The sequence below is a fragment of the Pseudophryne corroboree genome, chromosome 9 (genome assembly GCF_028390025.1).
Source record: "Pseudophryne corroboree isolate aPseCor3 chromosome 9, aPseCor3.hap2, whole genome shotgun sequence".
NCBI classification, from domain to species: domain Eukaryota; kingdom Metazoa; phylum Chordata; class Amphibia; order Anura; family Myobatrachidae; genus Pseudophryne; species Pseudophryne corroboree.
Window position 1 is genome coordinate 408,075,601 of NC_086452.1, and position 25,866 is coordinate 408,101,466.

At 45.0% G+C, this 25,866-nt stretch overlaps 1 protein-coding gene across 4 annotated transcripts in view; it reads left to right on the forward strand.

The window, feature by feature from the left end:
- Nucleotides 1-25,866, forward strand: part of PTPRG (protein tyrosine phosphatase receptor type G) — a 733,410-nt gene that overhangs the window by 605,753 nt on the left and 101,791 nt on the right. For all 4 annotated transcript variants that reach the window (XM_063940902.1, XM_063940899.1, XM_063940900.1 and 1 more), the window contains one exon: nucleotides 10,126-10,217. In XM_063940902.1, the coding sequence (XP_063796972.1) occupies nucleotides 10,126-10,217 (92 nt within the window). The remainder of the gene's footprint in view (nucleotides 1-10,125; nucleotides 10,218-25,866) is intronic.

Here is a 25,866-nt window from a genome sequence, read left to right on the forward strand (position 1 = left end):
TTTCTTTTCTTTTTTTTTTACTTTTTCATACTTTACGATCCACATGGACTATGATAGGGAACAGTAACGGTAACCGAGCGAAGCGAGCCATGCGAGGGGACGCGGTACACTAATTGGAGTTCCCGGTCACTTTACAAAGAAAACGACACCAAGGAAACACAAAAAAACTTGTGTCGACATTTTTCATGTCGACCTGATGGCCATGTCAACCTATTTCTAGTGTCGACCTTTTTCATGTCTACCTGATGGCCGTGTTAACCTAGCCACTGTCGACCAATAGGTGTGGACCTAGTGGCTGTTGACCTAGACACTGTTGACGCTGAGTCCCATACCCTATGAGACACGGGGAGATGTACTAAGCAGGGGATCCGGTCTCTAAGTCGACAGTAACTAGGTCGACCACTATTGGTCGACAGTAACTAGGTCGACAGGGTGTCTAGGTCGACATGTTCTAGGTTGACAGGTCAAAAAAGGTCGACATGAGTTTTTCACAATTTTTTCTCTGACGTCCTAGTGGATGCTGGGACTCCGTCAGGACCATGGGGAATAGCGGCTCCGCAGGAGACAGGGCACAAAATTTAAAAGTTTGACCACTAGGTGGTGTGTACTGGCTCCTCCCCCCATGACCCTCCTCCAAGCCTCAGTTAGGTTTTTGTGCCCGTCCGAGCAGGGTGCAATCTAGGTGGCTCTCCTAAAGAGCTGCTTAGAAAAAGTTTGTTAGGTTTTTTATTTTCAGTGAGTCCTGCTGGCAACAGGCTCACTGCAACGAGGGACTTAGGGGAGAAGAAGTGAACTCACCTGCGTGCAGGATGGATTTGCTGCTTAGGCTACTGGACACTAGCTCCAGAGGGACGATCACAGGTACAGCCTAGATGGGTCACCGGAGCCGCGCCGCCGACCCCCTTGCAGATGCCGAATAGAGAAGAGGTCCAGAAACCGGCGGCAGAAGACGTCTCAGTCTTCATGAGGTAGCGCACAGCACTGCAGCTGTGCGCCATTGCTCTCCGCACACTTCACACCAGCGGTCACTGAGGGTGCAGGGCGCTGGGGGGGGCGCCCTGGGCAGCAATGTAATATACCTATTCTGGCTAAAATATATCACATATAGCCCCTGGGGCTATATGGATGTATTTAACCCCTGCCAGGTTCCAAAAAAACCGGGAGAAGAAGCCCGCCGAAAAGGGGGCGGGGCCTATTCTCCTCAGCACACAGCGCCATTTTCCTGCCCAGCTCCGCTGCGAGGAAGGCTCCCAGGACTCTCCCCTGCACTGCACTACAGAAACAGGGTAAAAACAGAGAGGGGGGGCACTTATTGGCGATATTTATAATATTTGAGCTGCTATAAAGGGAACACACTTATTAAGGTTGTCCCTATATATATTTATAGCGCTTGGGTGTGTGCTGGCAAACTCTCCCTCTGTCTCCCCAAAGGGCTAGTGGGGTCCTGTCTTCTATCAGAGCATTCCCTGTGTGTCTGCTGTGTGTCGGTACGTGTGTGTCGACATGTATGAGGACGATGTTGGCGTGGAGGCGGAGCAATTGCCTGTAATGGTGATGTCACCCCCTAGGGAGTCGACACCAGAATGGATGGCTTTGTTTATGGAATTACGGGATAGTGTCAGCACGCTACAAAAGTCGGTTGACGACATGAGACAGCCGGCAAACCAGTTAGTACCTGTCCAGGCGTCTCAGACACCGTCAGGGGCTGTAAAACGCCCTTTACCTCAGTCGGTCGACACAGACCCAGACACTGACACTGAATCCAGTGTCGACGGTGAAGAAACAAACGTATTTTCCAGTAGGGCCACACGTTATATGATCACGGCAATGAAGGAGGCTTTGCATATCTCTGATACTGCAAGTACCACAAAAAGGGGTATTATGTGGGGTGTGAAAAAACTACCGATAGTTTTTCCTGAATCAGAGGAACTGAATGAAGTGTGTGATGAAGCGTGGGTTACCCCAGATAGAAAACTGCTAATTTCAAAGAAGTTATTGGCATTATACCCTTTCCCGCCAGAGGTTAGGGCGCGCTGGGAAACACCTCCTAGGGTGGATAAGGCGCTCACACGCTTATCAAAGCAAGTGGCGTTACCGTCTCCTGATACGGCCGCCCTCAAGGATCCAGCTGATAGGAGGCTGGAGAATACATTAAAAAGTATATACACACATACGGGTGTTATACTGAGACCAGCAATCGCCTCAGCCTGGATGTGCAGTGCTGGCGTGGCTTGGTCGGAGTCACTGTCTGAAAATATTGATACCCTGGATAGGGACAGTATTTTACTGACTATAGAGCAGTTAAAGGATGCATTTCTTTATATGCGAGATGCACAGAGAGATATTTGCACTCTGGCATCAAGAGTAAGTGCGATGTCCATATCTGCCAGAAGAAGTTTATGGACGCGCCAGTGGTCAGGTGATGCGGATTCCAAACGACATATGGAAGTATTGCCGTATAAGGGGGAGGAATTATTTGGGGTCGGTCTATCGGATCTGGTGGCCACGGCAACGGCCGGAAAATCCACCTTTTTACCCCAGGTCACCTCCCAGCAGAAAAAGCCGCAGGCTTTTCAGCCTCAGTCCTTTCGTTCCTATAAGAACAAACGAGCAAAAGGACATTCCTATTTGCCCCGAGGCAAAGGAAAGGGTAAGAGACTGCAACAAGCAGCTCCTTCCCAGGAGCAGAAGCCCTCCCCGGCTTCTACAAAGGCGTCAGCATGACGCTGGGACCTTACAAGCAGACTCAGGGGCGGTGGGGGGCCACCTCAAACATTTCAGCGCACAGTGGGCTCACTCGCAGGTGGACCCCTGGATCCTGCAGGTAGTATCTCAGGGTTACAGGTTGGAATTCGAGAAGTCCCCTCCTCGCCGTTTCCTAAAGTCTGCTTTGCCAACGTCTCCCTCCGACAGGGCGACGGTATTGGAGGCCATTCACAAGCTGTATTCTCAGCAGGTGATAGTCAAGGTACCCCTCCTACAACAGGGACAGGGGTATTACTCCACGCTATTTGTGGTACCGAAGCCGGACGGCTCGGTAAGACCGATTCTAAATCTAAAATCTCTGAACCTGTACATACAAAAATTCAAGTTCAAGATGGAGTCACTCAGAGCAGTGATAGCGAATCTGGAAGAAGGGGATTTTATGGTGTCCTTGGACATCAAGGATGCTTACCTTCATGTTCCAATTTGTCCTTCACACCAAGGGTACCTCAGGTTCGTGGTCCAAAACTGTCATTATCAGTTTCAGACGCTGCCGTTTGGATTGTCCACGGCACCCCGGGTCTTTACCAAGGTAATGGCCGAAATGATGATCCTTCTTCGAAGAGAAGGCGTCTTAATTATCCCTTACTTGGACGATCTCCTGATAAGGGCAAGATCCAGAGAACAGCTGGAGGTCGGAGTAGCACTAACCCAAGTAGTGCTCCAACAACACGGGTGGATTCTGAATTTTCCAAAATCCCAACTGATCCCGACGACACGTCTGTTGTTCCTAGGGATGATTCTGGACACTGTTCAGAAAAAGGTATTTCTTCCGGAGGAGAAAGCCAGGGAGTTATCCGATCTAGTCAGGAACCTCCTAAAACCAGGAAAAGTATCTGTGCATCAATGCACAAGAGTCCTGGGAAAAATGGTAGCTTCTTACGAAGCGATTCCATTCGGCAGATTCCATGCACGAGTCAAGCCTGGAGACGTCTCTTCACATAAATATACTGGAGCTAAGAGCAATCTACAATGCTCTAAGCCTGGCAAAACCTCTGCTTCAGGGTCAGCCGGTGTTGATTCAGTCGGACAACATCACGGCAGTCGCCCACGTAAACAGACAGGGCGGCACAAGAAGCAAGAGGGCAATGGCAGAAGCTGCAAGGATTCTCCGCTGGGCAGAAAATCATGTGTTAGCACTGTCAGCTGTGTTCATCCCGGGAGTGGACAACTGGGAAGCAGACTTCCTCAGCAGACACGATCTGCACCCGGGAGAGTGGGGACTTCATCCAGAAGTCTTCCACATGATTGTGGTCCATTGGGAAAGACCAATGGTGGACATGATGGCGTCCCGCCTCAACAAAAAACTGGACAGGTATTGCGCCAGGTCAAGAGACCCTCAGGCAATAGCTGTGGACGCTCTGGTAACACCGTGGGTGTTCCAGTCAGTGTATGTGTTTCCTCCTCTGCCTCTCATACCAAAAGTACTGAGAATTATACGGCAAAGGGGAGTAAGAACGATACTCGTGGCTCCGGATTGGCCAAGAAGAACTTGGTACCCGGAACTTCAGGAGATGCTCACGGAAGATCCGTGGCCTCTACCTCTAAGACGGGACCTGCTTCAGCAGGGACCGTGTCTATTCCAAGACTTAGCGCGGCTGCGTTTGACGGCATGGCGGTTGAACGCCGAATCCTAAGGGAAAAAGGCATTCCGGAAGAGGTCATCCCTACCCTGGTAAAAGCCAGGAAGGAGGTGACTGCACAACATTATCACCGCATTTGGAGAAAATATGTTGCGTGGTGTGAGGCCAGGAAGGCCCCGACGGAGGAATTTCAACTGGGTCGATTCCTACATTTCCTGCAAACAGGATTGTCTATGGGCCTCAAATTAGGGTCCATTAAGGTTCAAATTTCAGCCCTGTCGATTTTCTTCCAGAAAGAATTGGCTTCAGTTCCTGAAGTCCAGACTTTTGTAAAAGGAGTACTACATATACAGCCCCCGGTTGTGCCCCCAGTGGCACCGTGGGATCTTAATGTAGTTTTGGATTTTCTCAAATCCCATTGGTTTGAGCCACTCAAATCGGTGGATTTGAAATATCTTACATGGAAAGTAACCATGCTACTGGCCCTGGCTTCAGCCAGGAGAGTGTCAGAATTGGCGGCTTTATCGTATAAAAGCCCATATCTGATTTTCCATTCGGACAGGGCAGAACTGCGGACGCGTCCTCACTTTCTGCCTAAGGTGGTTTCAGCGTTTCACCTGAACCAGCCTATTGTGGTGCCTGCGGCTACTAGCGATTTGGAGGATTCCAAGTTGCTGGACGTTGTCAGAGCATTGAAAATATATATTTCAAGGACGGCTGGAGTCAGAAAATCTGACTCGCTGTTTATACTGTATGCACCCAACAAGCTGGGTGCTCCTGCTTCTAAGCAGACGATTGCTCGTTGGATTTGTAGCACAATTCAACTTGCACATTCTGTGGCAGGCCTGCCACAGCCTAAATCTGTCAAGGCCCATTCCACAAGGAAGGTGGGCTCATCTTGGGCGGCTGCCCGAGGGGTCTCGGCATTACAACTCTGCCGAGCAGCTACGTGGTCAGGGGAGAACACGTTTGTAAAATTCTACAAATTTGATACCCTGGCTAAGGAGGACCTGGAGTTCTCTCATTCGGTGCTGCAGAGTCATCCGCACTCTCCCGCCCGTTTGGGAGCTTTGGTATAATCCCCATGGTCCTGACGGAGTCCCAGCATCCACTAGGACGTCAGAGAAAATAAGATTTTACTTACCGATAAATCTATTTCTCGTAGTCCGTAGTGGATGCTGGGCGCCCATCCCAAGTGCGGATTGTCTGCAATACTTGTAACATAGTTATTGTTACAAAAAAATCGGGTTGTTATTGTTGTGAGCCGTCTGTTCAGAGGCTCCTACGTTTGTCATACTGTTAACTGGGTTCAGATCACAAGTTGTACGGTGTGATTGGTGTGGCTGGTATGAGTCTTACCCGGGATTCAAAATCCTTCCTTATTGTGTACGCTCGTCCGGGCACAGTATCCTAACTGAGGCTTGGAGGAGGGTCATGGGGGGAGGAGCCAGTACACACCACCTAGTGGTCAAACTTTTAAATTTTGTGCCCTGTCTCCTGCGGAGCCGCTATTCCCCATGGTCCTGACGGAGTCCCAGCATCCACTACGGACTACGAGAAATAGATTTATCGGTAAGTAAAATCTTATTTTTTCTTTTTTTGAACCTTTTCATACTTAACGATCCACGTGGACTACGATTGGAACGGTAATCTGTGCCGAGCGAAGCGGTAGCGGAGCGAAGGCACCTTGCCCGAAGCATGGCGAGCGAATGCGGTGCACTAATTGGGGTTCCCGGTCACTCTACGAAGAAAACTACATCAAAATAACATAAAAAACTCATGTCAACCTTTTGACCTGTCAACCTAGAACATGTCGACCTAAAGACCCTGTCGACCTAGAAACCCTGTCGACCTAGTGGTCGACCTAGACATTGTCGACCTAGTTACTGTCGACCTTCCATACCACACCCATTAAGCAGTGGAGAGTGATAAAGGGGAGAGAGATAAAGTACCAGCCAATCAGCTCCTAACTATCATTTTTCCAGCTGTGTTTGAAAAATGACTGTTATGAGCTTGTTGGTTGGTACTTTATCTCTCTCCCATTCTTAGTGCATTTGCCCCAATACATTAGAATGTAACCATCATACATGCAAACTGCTACTTTATAAATGACTTGCATCTCTTATCAGACCTAGCTGCCTAGTTCCAGACTTCTAATGTCACTCCTAGCAGTACTAACACCACTGAGCACATTTTATTGTTCATTCCTTCAGCCATGACCTTCACAGAACATTTGCTTTCTTGTGAATTATTGTTGCTGTTTAGTGGAAATATTTGTTTAGCTGACATTATCTCTGTGTATTTCTCAGCGAGGCTTCCCCCTCCCCACCCCACCAAAGACATTTTACTTTCTAAATTTACAGCAGTATTTTTTTGTTGAGGCTGCATTAAATGGGAAATACGGAGGAGGCAGGACGTGCCCGTAAACCAATTCAGGTAGATTTATTAAACTGCGTGTCTAGTGTTAAGAAACTTTGAGGTTCTCACTGAGTCAGACCCTAGAACTAATCCTAAATATTAATATATTTGTAGACATAGAAGCCAATTTTATTAACCATATGTTTTCTCCGCAGAAGCAATGGATTACATTACAGCTTACTTTGTGGGTTCAATTCAGTAGTTTGTCCTCTCTGCAGCGGAGTGAGGGGGGGGGGCTGCTGCCGGGCTGCCCGATAAGCAGTGATCGGATGCACGGTGGGCACTGGGGTAGGATTCAAAAGTACAGAGGAGCCACTGAGATTGGCGGCTACCGGAAGATTATCTTCTGGCAGCCGCCCAGTGGGGATTTCTAGCTGGTCATATCATATGCGACCATTTCAGGAAAAGTCCTGCCTGGTGTGGTTGCGTCTGATGCCACCACGCCACAAGGGGTTAAGCAAGTTTAAAAAATATTGGGAAAACACTAGCAACTCCCATCTGCTAGCTCAGCACCCTATCATACATGCCCTGCATAATTCAAGCCCTTATTGAACCTTTTATAGAAAATCACATGAAAAAGGACATGTCATTATGGGCCAAAATATGTTCTTTATATCCCTCCATCTGCATGATTACTCATTGTACTCATTGGAAGTGGAGTACCAGAGGTTCTGCACATTTTTACCTGAAAATAAATATTTTTTTCCCTCAACTTTCCACCGACAGTACTCAAAGGCAGAAGACTGAAATCTGTACTAACTCCCATAGAGACTTATGTTAACTTAAGGCGGTCTACAAATTTAATAGAAAAAAGTCACGGCTGCTGGTTTTTGACCCAGGGTAACCCGATTCAGCGGAACCCACAGTTCAGAGGTTCCCAAACTGTGTGCCGTGGCTCCCTGGGGTGCCTCGGAACACTTGCAGGGGTGCCCTTGGTTGGTGGTCCAGGACCAATTCAAATTATTCATGGTCAATATAATAGGCAAAACCAGTGCTGGTGACTGGCAGTCATAAAATATGTGGCCAAACAGAAGCAAATCTTGTCCCCCACCACACAAATGACCCTAAGGATGACATATAAACGCGATCTACTTAATGTAATATTTCTTTCTAAATTTCTCAATAAGAAATTTTTGGCCTAGGGGTGCCGTGAAAAAAATTCTGATATTCTAGTGCGCCGTGATTCAAAAAAGTTTGGAAACCACTGCCACAGTTAATTAAATTTGGGCCACAATATTTTTGAGGATAGTGCATGTCTCCTTATACAAGTGCTACTGTACCTAACCATGAAGGAGATAGGTGCTTGTTGGTACTGTATGTTTGTCTGTGTATATATTTTGTGTGCCTGTATGCACACACAGATGTAGATGTTTTAGATAAACAAAATACTTGTTTTCTTTTTCTTTAATTTTTGCATCCTGGTTAAATGGTGTTAACTATTTAAGGTGCAGTTAAAATATATATACAGGTTGAGTATCCCATATCCAAATATTCAGAAATGCAGAATTTTTTGAGTGAGATAGTGAAACCTTTGTTTTCTGATGGCTCAATGTACACAAACCTTGTTTACTACACAAAGTTATAAAAATATTTTACTGAATGACCTTCAGGCTGTCTGTATAAGGTGTCTATGACACAAATGCATTCTGTGCTTAGACTTAGGTCCCATCGCCATGATATCTCATTATGGTATGCAATTATTCCAAAATACAGAAAAATCTGATATCCAAAATACTTTGGTCCCAAGCATTTTGGATAAGGGATACTCAACCGGTGTATACTGTGTATGTATGAATGAATAAATATATATATATATATATATATAATTTTTATTTTATTTTTTCCAAAAGACTGGCGTCCAGGTGCCATCTAATCCCCTAAGGGATAAATCAAATATGGTTCGCGGTAGCGGCACTCAGCGACGACTTCTTTAGAAGATTAACACCATCACTCTGGATTATTTCAGTTTCAGGATCATTTATTTCGACCCTTTCGTCAGCATACCAATGATCCTGATGGTGTTAATCTTCTAAAGAAGTCGTCTCTGAGTGCCGCTACCGTGAACACTATATATATATATATATATATATATATATATATATATATATATATAATTATGATGTTATGACCTGCCAATAGCAATTATTAACCCTTTCGTTTCTGGTGATTTCGTATTTAAATTGTCAAAACAAAGGATCGATGGATCCAGAGGAAGATAAATAGCCATAGATATCGTATACCCTTCTATACCTAAAATATGATGGATGGCTCTCCAGGTGCTTTAGAGCATCTCATTAGCCTGTGTGGGGCAGAGAGGAAGATCCCTCTGCATGGGAAAAGGTCCATTGTTATGGACCGCACGCTGACAAGCCAAGACCCCCCCACCCTCCTCCTTCTCCTCCTCCCAATATTCTAGTCACAATAGCTCACACAGAACTGGCTCATTAAATATTCAGCCCCGGCCCCTGGCTGCTCAGCATTGAGCGGTGACGCTGCTCTGCCCAGCCTCATTCAACTTCACCATGCACAAGCTGCTGGGAGCTCTCAGTGCTCTGCTGCTTAATGCCTGGTCTGTGATGAACAGCCTGTGCTCTCTGCTGTGCTTTAAGTACAGGTAAATGACTGCCGTGTTTTCCTAGCTCGTCCCTGTGTGTTTGTGGTGTGGGGCCTTTTTCACAGACCATTACCAAAAGGCCCTAATAGACCCCTTCTGTTGTGATGCTGTCTCTGTGTTTTAGCAGCTGCCTGAGGGGGCAAACATGTGCCCACCCTCCCTTTGATCTTCATCAGGGTGCGTTCTGTGTTGCAGCATGTCAGATCAGCTCCTTGATTGTTTGCATGAATGTGTGAGGTCGTTTGCCCTTTTTGGGGGGTACCCGGGGCATGTTGGGTATAGTTAAGCAGTAATACTTGTGAAAGCATATCTGCCATCTTAAAATAAAACAAAACGCAAAATAACGGTTTTAATAAACCTATTACAGATGTTTGTCGCGCTGTGTATTTAGATGCATAAGTTTTCTGCTGAGTCGCGTGTTTGGAGAATACCTGGCGCCTATCAGACAGCGCGGAACCGCGTGACTATGCAGATTGGAACCATGTGGGAGACATACTGGAGAGTGATAAAGTGCCAGCCAATCAGCTCCTAACCGGGCTGTATTTGAAAAACGACAGGAGCTGATTGGTTGGTAGTTTCTGTCTTCACTCTATCGCTCTCCAAGGCTTTAGTACATCTCCCACATGTTCTGTAGTTATGAGTTAGACCAGTCATAAGGGCGACATGGCTCCGTGTGTGACTGACTGAGCTCCTGAGCGCAGTACATTTAATATCAGGTCATTAATACCGATCTCTTCTCTTGTACAGGAAGTGCTTTCAGACCGCTCATTTCTATGTGGATGACAGCAGCTCGCCGAGAGTCGTCCCCAATGACAACATACCGATCATCCCCATTCCAGGTACAGTGGATTAAAGGAATAATTCTGGAAAGTGTCACCTGCACTGCGGAGGAAGCCATATTGTTGGTCGAACCGGTATCTGTCAAATCGATTCACAAAACTCCAGTGTCCTCATTCTTATCTCTATTGGTCCCGCCCACAAAATGGCTGCCTCCATGGTTTCTAATGGTTACCATTGCTTTGTGTTGTGGTGTTACGCCTGATATGAAAAATTAATTTTTTTTGTGGCTACGGTAGAAAATGACTCCATAATACAGTGCTGCACACTTACTATAATCCTATCTCCCCCTTCAGTGCAACCAGCTGCCCAATCCTATTTTCCAGATGAGCTCTGTCTGTCACTTACAACATGCATCACTTCATGTCAGGCGCATCATTTCTTCCCCTTGATCTTTGCCGGTGAATTAAGTTGCTTAGTACCTCGCTTACCGAGGAATTGGAGTCTCAAGGACCCGTTTCATACAGAATCTGGGTCCTTTCATGAGGAAATATCATCCTGTATGTGTGGACAGGTCTCATAAAAATGTGCATCCGCTTCCCCAGTTGGTGCATAAATTAGTAGAAGAGAGAGAAGTATTTACAGAACAGCAGAGAGATCTTAGGGTGCAAATCAAAGTAACGTTATATGAGGTTTGCGGAAATATTAATGTCACAGAATTTATCTCTCCCCAGATGTCTCCTGGCATATGATAATTCTCCATACCGAACCTAGGGGCAGATGTATTCAGCCTGGAGAAGTGATAAAAAGTGGTGAGTGCAAGGTGATAACACACCAGCCAATCAGCTCTCAACTGTTATTTTTCAAACTGTTTTGATTGGCTGATGCATTATCACCTTCCACTTATCACTGCTTTATCACTTCTCCAGGCTGAATACGTCCGCCCCTAATGTGAATTGTTTTTGCTGGTCCAATGTGACAGGTTCACTTTTGTCAAGGGTGGTTTTTAAGGACAAATTATCATTAGGGTTATCCAGTGTCTCTCAAATGGAGTATCTTGACCCAAAATATGGGCCCATTTAGGTAAAGGTTCCCATGACCTTCTTTGTAAAACTTTTGTGCACTAAGAACTAATATACCAATTGTTAATCGTGTTTTAGGGTTGGGTATGTTTTACCGGCGTGCAGGATCCCGGCCACACAATGCCAGTGGAGGGGTTAGGGTGAAGGGGGAGTTGGGGCCGACGAGTGGAAGTAGTCCCTTTTAGTCAGCATGTCGACTGTTGGGATTGTCAGGCTTTGAGATGTAGGGGAATATATGGTCACATAACGACATCCCATGTTTTACTGTTAACTGTATATGTCCCAATTTATTCATTTTACTGATACATGTTCAGTGTAAACAACAGTAAAGTAATTAAGATTTTAAAAAGCGCTAACAAAAAATTCCTTATGGACATCATTTTAGTCCCAGAAAAAGCATTAGGAAGCCCTAGGAAAGTCCAGTTGGTGACCATTTACATGTGTACAAAAGCCAAGTATAAAATCTGTACAGGTGTCGCTTATAAAAATCTTTGTTTATGGTCGTATTACTGCAGTTTGAGAAAAGGGCGGTTTATTATTTTATTTTTTAAGACCGAGTTTGTCGTTGAGTAAATTGGTTCTAAAGACATGATGGTACGTTTCCCTCCCCACATGTGTATTGTTAAATATAGGGGAATCTGGTAATTAGATGGTGCTGCTTGATTCCGTGACAGTGTTTTGACTCCCCGCCGTAATTAAAATTCTCACCGCTGTTCTCAATGACTAATCAATGTTGGCTGCTTTTATTGATTCCCATCTCTCCTTCCTTCTTTGTCTGTGTAATCATACCTTAGCAACCCCTACATGAATGGGAAATGAAGAGTTTAGAAAATGGTAAACTGATAACCAAGCACACTACTTCAGTGTTGGCGCTGCTTGCAGATGTTTGTGAATAGCCCATACAATAACGAGTGCTGTCTTGTCAAGTGCGTGTTTTGTCTGAGGCTTAAAGTCAAGATTCAAATGTCTATTTGCTGTATTATTCGGCTTAATATAGTCTATACTGCGACTTCATTAGTGGGAATTAATATTTAATGATGTTTAAATATTGCTGCTGCTTAGCCACAAAGGATCAAAAAGAAACTCATTTCCATCCCATGACTTATTTAAAAGGAATTTATTAATTGCTTAAGCTTCACACAGAGCAACACAATAAAGCATACATTTGGCTTACAAATCGGAAAGTGGGGCTGTAAATGTTTACTCCTGCCGTAGAGCAGGCATTCCCAACCACGGTCCTCAAGGCACACCGACAGTGCAGGTTTTAGTGATATCCAGGCTGCAGCACAGATGGTTAAATCAAAATAACTGGGCTACTAATTATGTCACCTGTGCTGAAGCCTGGATATCATTAAAACCTGCACTGTTAGTGTGCCTTGAGAACCGTGGTTGGGAATGCCTGCTGCAGAGGAACGAGTTCAGCTGAGATCTGTGGTGAATAAGCTCGCTTGTGCTGGCGTTTAAGCGAACAATTAAAATTTGAGATGGGGGACTGACAATCGTGGAGCATTGAACGATCCTGTTTACTCAGACTTAAAAATGGGATGCAGCGTTTCATAAGAAGCGACAAACCACAGTGCAGAGAGAGAGTTGCTGACGTGGGTCAAAAAGCTGCAGTTGAAAAGCTGGACATGTTCAGTTACTTGCTTTATGTTTGTGTTGCTGTTTTTTTTTTTTTTTATACAAATTAATAAGTACAGAGCAGTCTTTGACAAATGTCATAAGATGCTTTATGCTGCTGTGCATGGTCCTTCTTTCCCTGTTTCGGAGAATTTCACCCGGCACAGATATACAAAATGCCAGCTCATAGCAGAGGAATTGTACAGATAGTATGTATGCGTGTGATGTAATTTGGCTGTATTAAACACAGCTAGGCAGAGTTGGCCCTGGGCACAGGCCATAAAGGTGAATGTTTAGGGTGCCATTAGTCCAGGGGGCTATCAAGCAGGCACAGTAACCCACTCTCAAATTATTTAAGGGGAATAAACTAAAATCTTGCATGGTAGCTAATTGGTCAGGGTCCATTCTGCAACTATATACCTGTGTACTCTAGGCCAGTGGTTCTCAAACTCTGTCCTCGGGACCCCACACGGTTCACGTTTTCCACGTCACCCAGCAGCTGCACTGTGTATCACCAACTGACACATTTGAAAAATCTGCAGGTGACCTGCAAAACATGAACCATGTGGGGTCCTGAGGACTGAGTTTGAGAACTGTTAATGTTGATTAACTTACAGGACTAAAAGCAATACCGTAATACACTTTAAACTCAAGCCGCTGCGGCCGCTGTATTCAATCCTTAACCTACGTACTTTTTACTTAGTTAGCGTACAAAGGTCCGTACTGTGTACGCACTTTGCGTACACACGCCGCGACGGACGTACAAAGTACACGCAGTGCATGCACACACACACACCGACACACTGAGAGCACAATGCAGCTGCACGTGTGTCTGAAATACACTTTAAACCTTAGCAGGAAGGAGACACGACACCAATTGTATTTAAGATGTTGGGATCCGACCCATTAACATATAATTGCTGAAAGGGGGTTACAACAGATACAGTATGCAATCACAATAACATGAAAGAGGCTGCAATACAATGGTACATACATTTTGGTTTCGCCAGCGCCACACGGTCCGGTACTCAGATCAATCAAGTAAGATGACCTTCAGAGAGAGAGAGAGTGACCGGCTAGGCAGCTTTGGCTTTTATACAGTTGGTAAAAACACAATACAATGGAAACTAACCTCTTCATCCATAGGTCAAAGGGCTGGTCATTTACAGTACAGGAGGGGTCATAGGTTGGTTTGAATAGGTGGGCGATGTCTGTTCCAGGTGTGCTTGCAGTTGGTCTCCACTGGGTTCCCGCCGAATATCAGAGTACAGTAAATACAGTATAATAGTAATATTCTGTTCCTGCGCATAATTATGCGCATGAGCGTGCTATCTTCTGCAAACTGCTACCGGAATGTTGCCCTTAAAATACCCTACAGCTGGATACCAAACAACACCTCATAACCTAATGCTACCCCCTCATATCCTGTAAAGGTAAATCCCTTTGTTATTGTTGTACCATTTAAACAAGTATAAATTGCTGGTGTGGTGCATGTGGGCTATGGGGTATATGCAATTGCGGTAGAATTGCCGCAAAAGACGAAAAACGTGGCATTTTCGACAAAAAAAACATGTCGAATTGGATTCGACAATGCAATACAGTACTTTTCGACAAAAAAACGGACGTTTCAGATTCGACTTTTTGCAATTCGACATTTTTAAAATTCGACATGTCTGCAGTGGTAAAAATGCGGCTTTTCGACAAAAGTATATTCAATTGAAGAATGTCGATTCGACAACAGTGCTTTTCGACAGTAATTTCGTCAATTTCATTCCGCCTCACTCTGCTGGCGGAATCTAATAAAAAAAATTAAAAACATGTTTTTTTTGTTTGTTTTTATTGCTAATAGCATATCTATTTATATTAGAAGGGATTATGTACTTGGTTTATCTATTAGGAGACACAAGTATTATTTATATATTTTTTAAAATAATATATATTTTTTTAACTGACTAAAATAGAGAGAGCATGGTTTTCAGTGGGAAGGGGTGGGAATGGGTTAAAATCCAGAAAAAAAAATGCGTGGGGTCCCCCCTCCTAAGCATAACCAGCCTCGGGCTCTTTGAGCCGGTCCTGGTTGTAAAAATACGGGGGGGAAATTGACAGGGGATCCCCCGTATTTTTAGAACCAGCACCGGGCTCCACTAGTCAGAGAGATAATGCCACAGCCGGGGGACACTTTTATATCGGTCCCTGCGGCCCTGGCATTAAATCACTAACTAGTCACCCCTGGCCGGGGTACCCTGGAGGAGTGGGGACCCCTTAAATCAAGGGGTCCCCCCCTCCAACCACCCAAGGGCCAGGGGTGAAGCCCGAGGCTGTCCCCCCCCCCCCCCCCCCCATCCATGGGCTGCGGATGGGGGGCTGATAGCCTTGTGACAAATAAAAGAATATTGTTTTTTGGGGCAGAACTACAAGTCCCAGGAAGCCTCCCCCGCAAGCTGGTACTTGGAGAACCACAAGTACCAGCATTCAGAAGTGTAAAACGGGCCCGCTGGTACCTGTAGTTCTTCTGCAAAAAAATACCCAAATAAAAACAGGACACGCACACCGTGAAAGTAAAACTTAATTACATACATGCCGACATGTATGTGCCCATTCCCATCTCTAGTCTCTGTGTATAACTATACGCTGTGCCCATTCCTATCTCCTATGCCCATTCCCATCTCTGGTCTCTGTGTATAACTATACTCTGTGCCCATTCCCATCTCTAGTCTCTGTGTAATACTGTACGCTATGCCCATTCCCATCTCTAGTCTCTGTGTATAACTATACGCTGTGCCCATTCCTATCTCTAGTCTGTGTATAACTATACGCTGTGCCCATCTCTAGTCTCTGTGTATAACTATACTCTATGCCCATTCCCATCTCTAGTCTCTGTGTATAACTAAACGCTGTGCCCATTCCCATCTCTAGTCTCTGTGTATAACTAAACGCTGTGCCCATTCCCATCTCTAGTCTCTGTGTATAACTATACTCTATGCCCATTCCCATCTCTAGTCTCTGTGTATAACTATACTCTATGCCCATTCCCATCTCTAGTCTGTGTATAACTATACTCTATGCCCATTCCCATCTCTAGTCTGTGTATAACTATACTCTGTGCCCATTCCCATCTCTAGTCTCTGTGTATAACTATACGCTGTGCCCATTCCTATCTCTAGTCTGTGTATAACTATACGCTGTGCCCATTCCTATCTCTAGTCTGTGTATAACTATACTCTGTGCCCATTCCCATCTCTAGTCTCTGTGTATAACTATACTCTGTGCCCATTCCCATCTCTAGTCTCTGTGTATAACTATACGCTGTGCCCATTCCCATCTCTAGTCTCTGTGTATAACTATACGCTGTGCCCATTCCCATCTCTAGTCTCTGTGTATAACTATACTCTGTGCCCATTCCCATCTCTAGTCTCTGTGTATGACTATACGCTGTGCCCATTCCTATCTCTAGTCTCTGTGTATAACTATACGCTGTGCCCATTCCCATCTCTAGTCTCTGTGTATGACTATACGCTGTGCCCATTCCCATCTCTAGTCTCTGTGTATAACTATACGCTGTGCCCATTCCCATCTCTAGTCTCTGTGTATAACTATACTCTGTGCCCATTCCCATCTCTAGTCTCTGTGTATGACTATACGCTGTGCCCATTCCCATCTCTAGTCTCTGTGTATAACTATACGCTGTGCCCATTCCCATCTCTAGTCTCTGTGTATGACTATACGCTGTGCCCATTCCTATCTCTAGTCTCTGTGTATAACTATACGCTGTGCCCATTCCCATCTCTAGTCTCTGTGTATAACTATACTCTGTGCCCATTCCCATCTCTAGTCTCTGTGTATAACTATACGCTGTGCCCATTCCCATCTCTAGTCTCTGTGTATAACTATACTCTGTGCCCATTCCCATCTCTAGTCTCTGTGTATGACTATACGCTGTGCCCATTCCCATCTCTAGTCTCTGTGTATAACTATACGCTGTGCCCATTCCTATCTCTAGTCTCTGTGTATAACTATACGCTGTGCCCATTCCTATCTCATCTCTGTGTATAACTATACGCTGTGCCCATTCCTATCTCATCTCTGTGTATAACTATACGCTGTTCCCATTCCCATCTCCAGTCTCTGTGTATAACTATACTCTGTGCCCATTCCCATCTCTAGTCTCTGTGTATAACTATACTCTGTGCCCATTCCTATCTCTAGTCTCTGTGTATAACTATACTCTGTGCCCATTCCCATCTCTAGTCTGTGTATAACTATACTCTGTGCCCATTCCCATCTCTAGTCTCTATGTATAACTAAACTCTGTGCCCATTCCCATCTCTAGTCTCTATGTATAACTATACGCTGTGCCCATTCCCATCTCTAGTCTCTGTGTATAACTATACTCTGTGCCCATTCCCATCTCTAGTCTCTGTGTATAACTATACTCTGTGCCCATTCCCATCTCTAGTCTCTGTGTATAACTATACTCTATGCCCATTCCCATCTCTAGTCTCTGTGTATAACTATACGCTGTGCCCATTCCCATCTCTAGTCTCTGTGTATAACTATACGCTGTGCCCATCTCTAGTCTCTGTGTATAACTATACTCTGTGCCCATTCCCATCTCTAGTCTCTGTGTATAACTATACGCTGTGCCCATTCCTATCTCTAGTCTGTGTATAACTATACTCTGTGCCCATTCCCATCTCTAGTCTCTGTGTATAACTATACTCTGTGCCCATTGCCATCTCTAGTCTCTATGTATAACTATACGCTGTGCCCATTGCCATCTCTAGTCTGTGTATAACTGTACGCTGTGCCCATTCCCATCTCTAGTCTCTGTGTATAACTATTCGCTGTGCCCATTCCTATCTCCTATGCCCATTCCCATCTCTAGTCTCTGTGTATATTTATACTCTGTGCCCATTCCTATCTCTAGTCTCTGTGTATAACTATACTCTGTGCCCATTCCCATCTCTAGTCTCTGTGTATAACTATACTCTGTGCCCATTCCCATCTCTAGTCTCTATGTATAACTATACGCTGTGCCCATTGCCATCTCTAGTCTCTGTGTATAACTGTACGCTGTGCCCATTCCTATCTCTAGACTCTGTGTATAACTATACTCTGTGCCCATTCCCATCTCTAGTCTCTGTGTATAACTATACTCTGTGCCCATTCCCATCTCTAGTCTCTGTGTATAACTATACTCTGTGCCCATTCCCATCTCTAGTCTCTGTGTATAACTATACTCTATGCCCATTCCCATCTCTAGTCTCTGTGTATAACTATACGCTGTGCCCATTCCTATCTCTAGTCTCTGTGTATAACTATACTCTGTGCCCATTCCCATCTCTAGTCTCTGTGTATAACTATACTCTGTGCCCATTCCCATATCTAGGCTCTGTGTATAACTATACTCTGTGCCCATTCCCATCTCTAGTCTCTGTGTATAACTATACGCTGTGCCCATTCCCATCTCTAGTCTCTGTGTATAACTATACGCTGTGCCCATTCCCATCTCTAGTCTCTGTGTATGGAATATCCTTGCGTTTAGGATGGCGGCTGGCAAAATCCAGACAGCGGCATCCTGGTGATAAAAATCCAGACACTTACTAATTAAGTAAGCTAACCCCCTAATCCACCTTTCCCGAAGCCTCCTTCCCCCCCCCCTTCTTCCCCCAGACTAAACCCTCCCTTCTTCGCGCAGCCTAACCCTAACCTTCCCCGGGGTTCCTAACTCTAACCCCTCCTACCCACAGCCTAGCCGTAACCCTCCCCCCGCTTCCTAAACCTAACCTCCATGCTTCTTACCTCTCTAGAGTCTCGGCAGTCCTTCGTTCAGGATACCGGAGCCAGCATTACAATCCATGTCTGAATCCCGGCGTCCGTATTCCGAGCAGTGTCGGTATTTTGGCTTCTATTCTGACCACCGGGATTCCGAGCGCCGGGAACCTAACCTAATCACTTGTGTATAACCATAAGCTATGCCTGTGTTCATGAGTCCTAGACTAATCCTTTATATGCCGTAAGTGCATCTTGCGAGGAATTAGTGTTTTACTCTGCGTGTTGTTCTGTTAAGATGATTTGTACCATTGTGAGAGATTTCAGGCACTGTACAGATACCAAATAAAATATCATGTGATCTAACATCACATCACATCACATCACATTACATTAATGCGCTCAAGCCGATTTGTTTTGCTCCACCGTTTCTGTGCATTACGTATTCTCTCTTGCATCCCTCACATATGATTGGATGGCTGGTAGAGAATTTGTTCTTGCGGCTGTAATGTCACACCAGACCTCCTAACTATTGCACCCACTCGAGTATCTCCTACCTAGTTTAAATGGAATTGATTGTAACTCTGATTGAAAGCCGCACCCTAGAATCCATTATATAAAGGCAAAAGAAAAAAAAAAAGCCTTTTATCCAATTTTCTCTGGTTCCAATATGTTTCCCATCACTGAGCAAAAGGACTTTTATGTGACCTTCGCCTTCTGGTGCCATTTCCAGATTGCACATAACATTCTCTAAACATGTTCTGTTTGCAATTCCCTTCCCAGATTAGAATGCACTACTTTATGTTTAGATGCACGAGATAAAGCTGGATATAAACACAAAAGGGCTTCTGTAAAGCTGTTCTGCCATCTAATGAACTTTAGTCTTCACTATAGGATTGTTTTAGGGCAAGGCGCTGAATGCTGGGGAAGGTACATTTTTGGTTTCAATGGGCACAATGGGGGTCATTCCAATTTGATCACACGCTGCCGATTTACGCAGCGCTGCGATCAGGTTACTACTGCGCATGCACGTCATACGGGTACAAACAGCATTATTGCTGGGCAATGCTTCTAGCGACAAATCCATTCACACGGGTGATCGCAAGGAGATTGACAGGAAGAGGGCGTTTATGGGTGTCAACTGACCGTTTTCAGGGAGTGTTTGGAAAACGCAGGCGTTTGCAGGGCGGGCGTCTGACGTCAATTCCGGGACCGGACAGGCTGAAGTGATCGCAAGGGCTGAGTAAGTTCAGATCTACTCCGAAACTGCAAAAAACTTTTTCGTCCCACTTGGCTGCACAGGCGATCGCACACTTGCAAAGCGAAAATACACTCCCCCGTGGGCGGCGACTATGCGTTTGCACGGCTGCAAAAAGTAGCTAGCAAGCGATCAACTCGGAATGAGGGCCTATGTTAGACATGACACATCGCTAAAGCTGTTACAGTTTATATAGTTATTGACATACATATACTGCATTGTATATAGTCAATGTGTATCATTATATGTAATCTAATGTCCCTAAATTTTACATTCTCATCAGTCACCAAATCCATCTATACACAGGGATGTGCAATCTGCGGTATTTATTCATAGACTCAGTTATTCATTCATTCGGCCCTCCTCAAACTTAAAACCGGAAATTATGATGAAATTCGAGGTGCGATCAGACCCCCTGCAGTCGCAGTTCTGTTTGCCTACAGTGAGCAGAATTCTAATGCAACTATACGCCCTTATTCTCGTACAGATGTGTCCGGGCTCGTCTATCTCGCGAACAGATCGCAGCTGTCAATTTGCCGCGATTGTGATTATTTGAGCCTGTTTCCAGCAAATTTGTTGGAGCGTGCGCACCGTGCGATCAGGCACGGGGACGCTATTCGCGGCAAATGACTGACTATTGCCGCGAATAGCAGCTAAGCTAAGTCTGGGCACATGTGTACATTTATGTGATCGCACCTCTCCAAGTCCTCCTGCGAGAACAGACATCACTATCAGTGGCCCTCACACCTGCCCCACGCTAGGTGCAGGAGATGCAGTCAGTTTGGTGTCCACTTCCCACATTCACAACACTAGGTAATGTAGTAGCTCTGACTGCGCTCCCAAGGAACATGCTACACCCAGTTGCTGGTGAGGTTCCGCCCAGTAGCGCCCATTTAGCCGTCCCCTAGAAAAGACTGAGATAGGTACGAGTGGGAACCACTCGAGTTCATAATGATGCGTTGGCAGCCCACCAGACAGCGTTGTAGCACACAGAGAGTAGGGCCTTTGTTTAACTTTCCTATATGTGATTTTGCGGAATATACAGTAACAGACTTTCATGGTGTTATATTAGTTTTATATTTGTATGCACTGGACATGTGCGGTTTGGTTCCCCAAATCTGAATCCGCACAAATTTTGTGAATCCAAACCAAAACCCGGTCCGGATCTACCGAGGAGATCGCTGAACAGAGTCCCAGTTTGGAATTCTGAATTACGGTTTCTGGAATGGAGAAATTACATGAATTTAGTTATTTTTATCAATATATATATATATATATATATATATATATATATATATATATATATATATATATATATTTTTTTTTTTTAGTATGAACCAAATAACTAATGCGAACCAAAACTCTTGAGGGTGGTTTTGTCCAAAACCAAAACACAATGATGGATTAGAACCAAAACATGGGGGTCCATGCACAGCTCTAGTATGTACATGTAGATATATAGTTTTTATTTTTTTTATTTGCAAAATGATTTCCCAAGGCATACTATAAGGCGTATCCTGGTATATAACCTTTCCCCATGTACTATCTGTGATTGATGGTATGTTGCACTTGCTTGGCCTGAAGCTGTTGCAATAGTTGGGCCAGGGAAGCCATCATGAGACTTGGATAGTGCTATTGGAAGAGGATGGAGCTTTCTGATAGGCAAGTGCATGGAGAAACTAAAAGGGGAACAGATGATGTGGCCACTATGAAGCCCAGAGAGGAGGGAGGGACCTGGAAATGTTGAGTTAACTCCACCACTCCCAAAAGAACACCGCAAAGGTGTCTTCTGAGCCAGAGTAGGCACATTTGGCGTACAGCAGGTGCTCAGTATTACATAAATACATAACTTTTGGAAAGGGGCTATTCTTACCCTGCGTTAGTGCTATATACACTCTACTAGAAAGTGTATACAGAGAACGAACAGGAAGGTGATAATGCACCAGCCTATCAGCTCCTAACTGTCCTTTTTCAAACCTGTAATGATTGGCTGGTGCGTTTTCTACTTATCACTGCTTTATCACTTCTCCAGGCTTAACACATCTGCCCCAATGATAGACTAGGTCAGAGGTTCTCAAATGCGGTCCTCAATGCACCCTAACGGTTCAGGTTTTAGGTATATCCACGGCGCAGCACAGATGATTGCATCAAATTGACTGAGGTGCTAATTAAATCACCTGTGGCCAAGCAGGGATAAACTTAAAACCTGGATCGCTGGGGTTCCTTGAGGACTATGTTTAAGAACCCCTGGAATATGGTGTTTATTTGTCACCTCTGGAAAAGTGTAGCTACGCAGTAGCCTGAGACCGTGAATTAAGTAACCATGACACTGACTGGCATGTGACATATGCGTGCTTTGTTTTTCAGAGCTCCATGATTTTCAGATAACCTTGAATGGTAGAAGGTGTTTTTATGTACAGTAGTCTTGTCCTATACTGATCACTGGACTACTATGGCATTTATCTGACTACTTATTCATGTGTTTTATCCCGTTGGTTCTCCAGAGATTTGCTGCTCAGCTGCTGGTAGCTAATGTGTGGTGTAATTATAGATAGAGATGAGCGGGTTCGGTTTTACTCGGATTTACTCGGTTCTCAAAATGGCATCTTATTGGCTCACGGATGTCTTGAGTTTTTGATAGCCAATAAGATGCCATTTTGAGAACCGAGTAAAACCGAACCCGCTCATCTCTAATTATAGATCGTGTGCAAGGTTTACGTTGTCTTCCCCACTGTAACAAATGTTAAATTGAAGCTGTCCCCTATACACAACTGCACATTAGCCGGACATCCGAACAGACAACATGTAAATAAATGTCTTGCGTCTACTGGGGAGGGGGGGATTTGTTGTTGTTTGAAGCATTACTTAGCATGAAGTTAGCTGTCCACATTCCCATGAATATTAATCCGTGAGCTCCTGGGAGATGTTCTGTTTCATCATCAAACTCCTGTAAGCCTTGGCTTGGTGCATTGGCTCTGACTGATCACGAGATTCATTTGGAAGATCTGCAGCCAGCAGGACAGCCCCCAGCAGCTTCCTTAAGGCATGAGCAAGAAGTAAAAGGCCAAATGGAAGGAAAGTGTTTAAGGGGCATATGTATCTGGTTATAGACCCGATGTTTATCATTTCTAATCACCGCTTATTGCAGCAATAACGATTGATTCCTGGGATGAGGCAAAATACGACTCCAGGGACAGAGGCCACAAATAGGATAGGACCACAAATAATCAGGTGCTATAAAGCTAGACTTGCAAACCAAACTCAAGTTAAAGAGCGAAAAAAATATGGGGGCTTATGTAATAGCCTGTGAGATGCAGGCTGTGCGGGAATTGCGGCGATTATACCCGTATTTTTAAAGCGACAATCATTTAAAGGGCAAAACCAACCTGGATTTACCTTTTGAATGATTGGCGCTTTAAAAATACAGGCATGCAGATGTAGCCAGGCTCATCATTGCCGCGATGCGTACCACGTGCCTACGCATTGTGGCAACGACTGGCTGCACCTATTCGCACCACGATCTGTCAATGCAAAGCGTATAGGTCCCGGGTGCGAATATACTCACCAGAATTCCAGCACAGCCTGGACCTTGCAGGATATTACATAAGCCTAGGGATGCCAATCCTGGGCATTTTTTCCAATTCCGGGTATCTGGATTGAAAAAAAGTAAATCCCGGGATACCCAGGATTGGGTTGAAGACCCGCCCACCCCTGCCCACACAAATACTCACCATTGTGGGTGGTAACTGGGCTTGCGGGCGACGATGTGCAGTCCGGACGGCTGGCTTCATATACACCATTGTGGGTGGGAGGGTTTACAAGCGGCGTGATGCGGGCAGCAAGGTGCGGCGCACGCAGTTGTCTTCGCACTGTGCAGCACGATCTCTGACATCATGTCACGCTGCGCAGTACGCACTACAGGGGCAGGGGGAGCCCCGAGAGGAGGGAGCCGGGCAGCTTCTGAGCATCCTGAGGACGCTCAACGCTGCCCAGCATTAAAAATAACAATGGGCAGGTTAATCCCGCAATCCCAGGGATTGGAGAGTTTAATCCCGGGATTGAATCCCGCCCATTTTTTGCCCTAAATCCCAGGATCCCAACGATCCCGATCCCGGGATTGGCCTCCCTACATAAGCCTCATAGAGCGCTGCTAGTGAGTACTATATCAAAATATCACTTCTCATTATTTACTGTAATAAAAATAAAAGCATAAATATATAAAATATACATACAGCTGTAATGTATCAATACATTCACAGGTAGTCTATATACAAAGATAGCAATACATTTGTGGCCACAGGAGAAAAAATACATTTGTATTAGTGTGCAAGGTCACTGTAGATATCAGGTGGGCATTGCTGATTTCAATCATGCACTGTATTTGTATGTATTTTTTTATGACATTACTTAAAGACACAGTCCTGTGTAGAATACTTTTTCATTTTTTTACTGCAAAGCAGATGGAGAGATCTGCTGCCATTCCTTCGTGTTAAATCCTGGGCATCCTTTATCTTTGCGAGCACACACTGAAAACGTCTGTTTTCATGGTATATCCAGCAATTACTCTTTAATAAATATGCCCCTAAATCCATTATTTTAATAGGTATTTTTATGTATTTTTATAACATTGCTTAAAGCAGGGGTGGGGAACCTCCGGCCCGCAGGCTGTATAAGGCCCGCAAAGCCACTTGATCCGGCCAGGCCAGGCTCACCTAACCGAGGGAGATGCCGGGCGACCGCTGAGATTTTGTTACCAGCGGGTGCCCTGCTCTTTCCCCTCAGCTTCCAGCTCAGACAGTGTAAGTGTGCGGCGCTATGGGAGACATGTCATAGCGTCTCCCCCATAGTTCCGAGAAGCGGGCGGCCAGGCGGAGGGCAGCGGTCCGGAAGCAGGAGCGGGGCTGGTGAGTATTGTGCTTTGTTTTTTTTGGTTTTTTTTAGTGTGTGTGTAAGCGGCGCTATTAGGGGGCATAACTACAGTGGGCATATTTAATGGGGCATACCCACTGACTGGGGGCATATCTAATGGGGCATAACAAGTGACTGGGGGCATATCTAATGGCGCATAACAGGTGACTGGGGGCATATCTAATGGGGCATAACAAGTGACTGGGCATATCTAATGGGGCATAACAAGTGACTGCGGGGTATATCTACTGGGGCATAACAAGTGACTGGGGGCATATCTACTGAGGCATAACACCTGGGGGCAGGCTAATTTTTAAGTTGATACTTTTTATGTGGCCCTCGAAGGATTTTATAAATATCCAAATGGCCTTTGGTAGAAAATAGGTTCCCCTCTCCTGGTTTAAAGGAAAACTCCTGAATAGAATACTTTGTTTAAATTTTTTAGTAGCAAGTTTTGTATCTTTAACATGAAGCTGATCCATCTATAAATCAGTGTGTGTACCCTTTACAAAATATATCTACTGGGGAGTTTACTGTGGTTGCCTAGAAATGTTTGATCCGAGTCAGAGTCCACTGGTCACTAAGATCACGTTATACTGTGCTCGCTACATCCTATGTCACGTGACTGTGGTTGTCATGGTATTCACATGTCACTTTGTTAATAGCTGCTTGAATCAAAACCCTAAGGAAGAAAGAACAACTCCACGGGTCTTATTACACGATACCCTATGTCTTATTACAGGTAGCCAGTATGTGACTTATGTTATAGACAGATGCCTTATGTTGAGAGGGAATAGAATCTGTATACAAACACCATGGTGTGGACTACTACATAGGAAATAGTGTGATCTACTTTCCAAATGTTTGAATGAGTTGATAAAAAAAAAAATGAAGACAAATGTACTGTATTCTATTCATAGGGGGTCATTCAGATCGCTGCTAATTTTGCAGTCCTGCGTTCAGATAGTCGCCGCCTCCAGGGGGAGTGTATATTCGCTTTGCAAATGTGTGATCCTATGTGTACGCTGAGCTACTAAAATCCACTTTGTGCAGTGTGTGCACAGCCCAGGA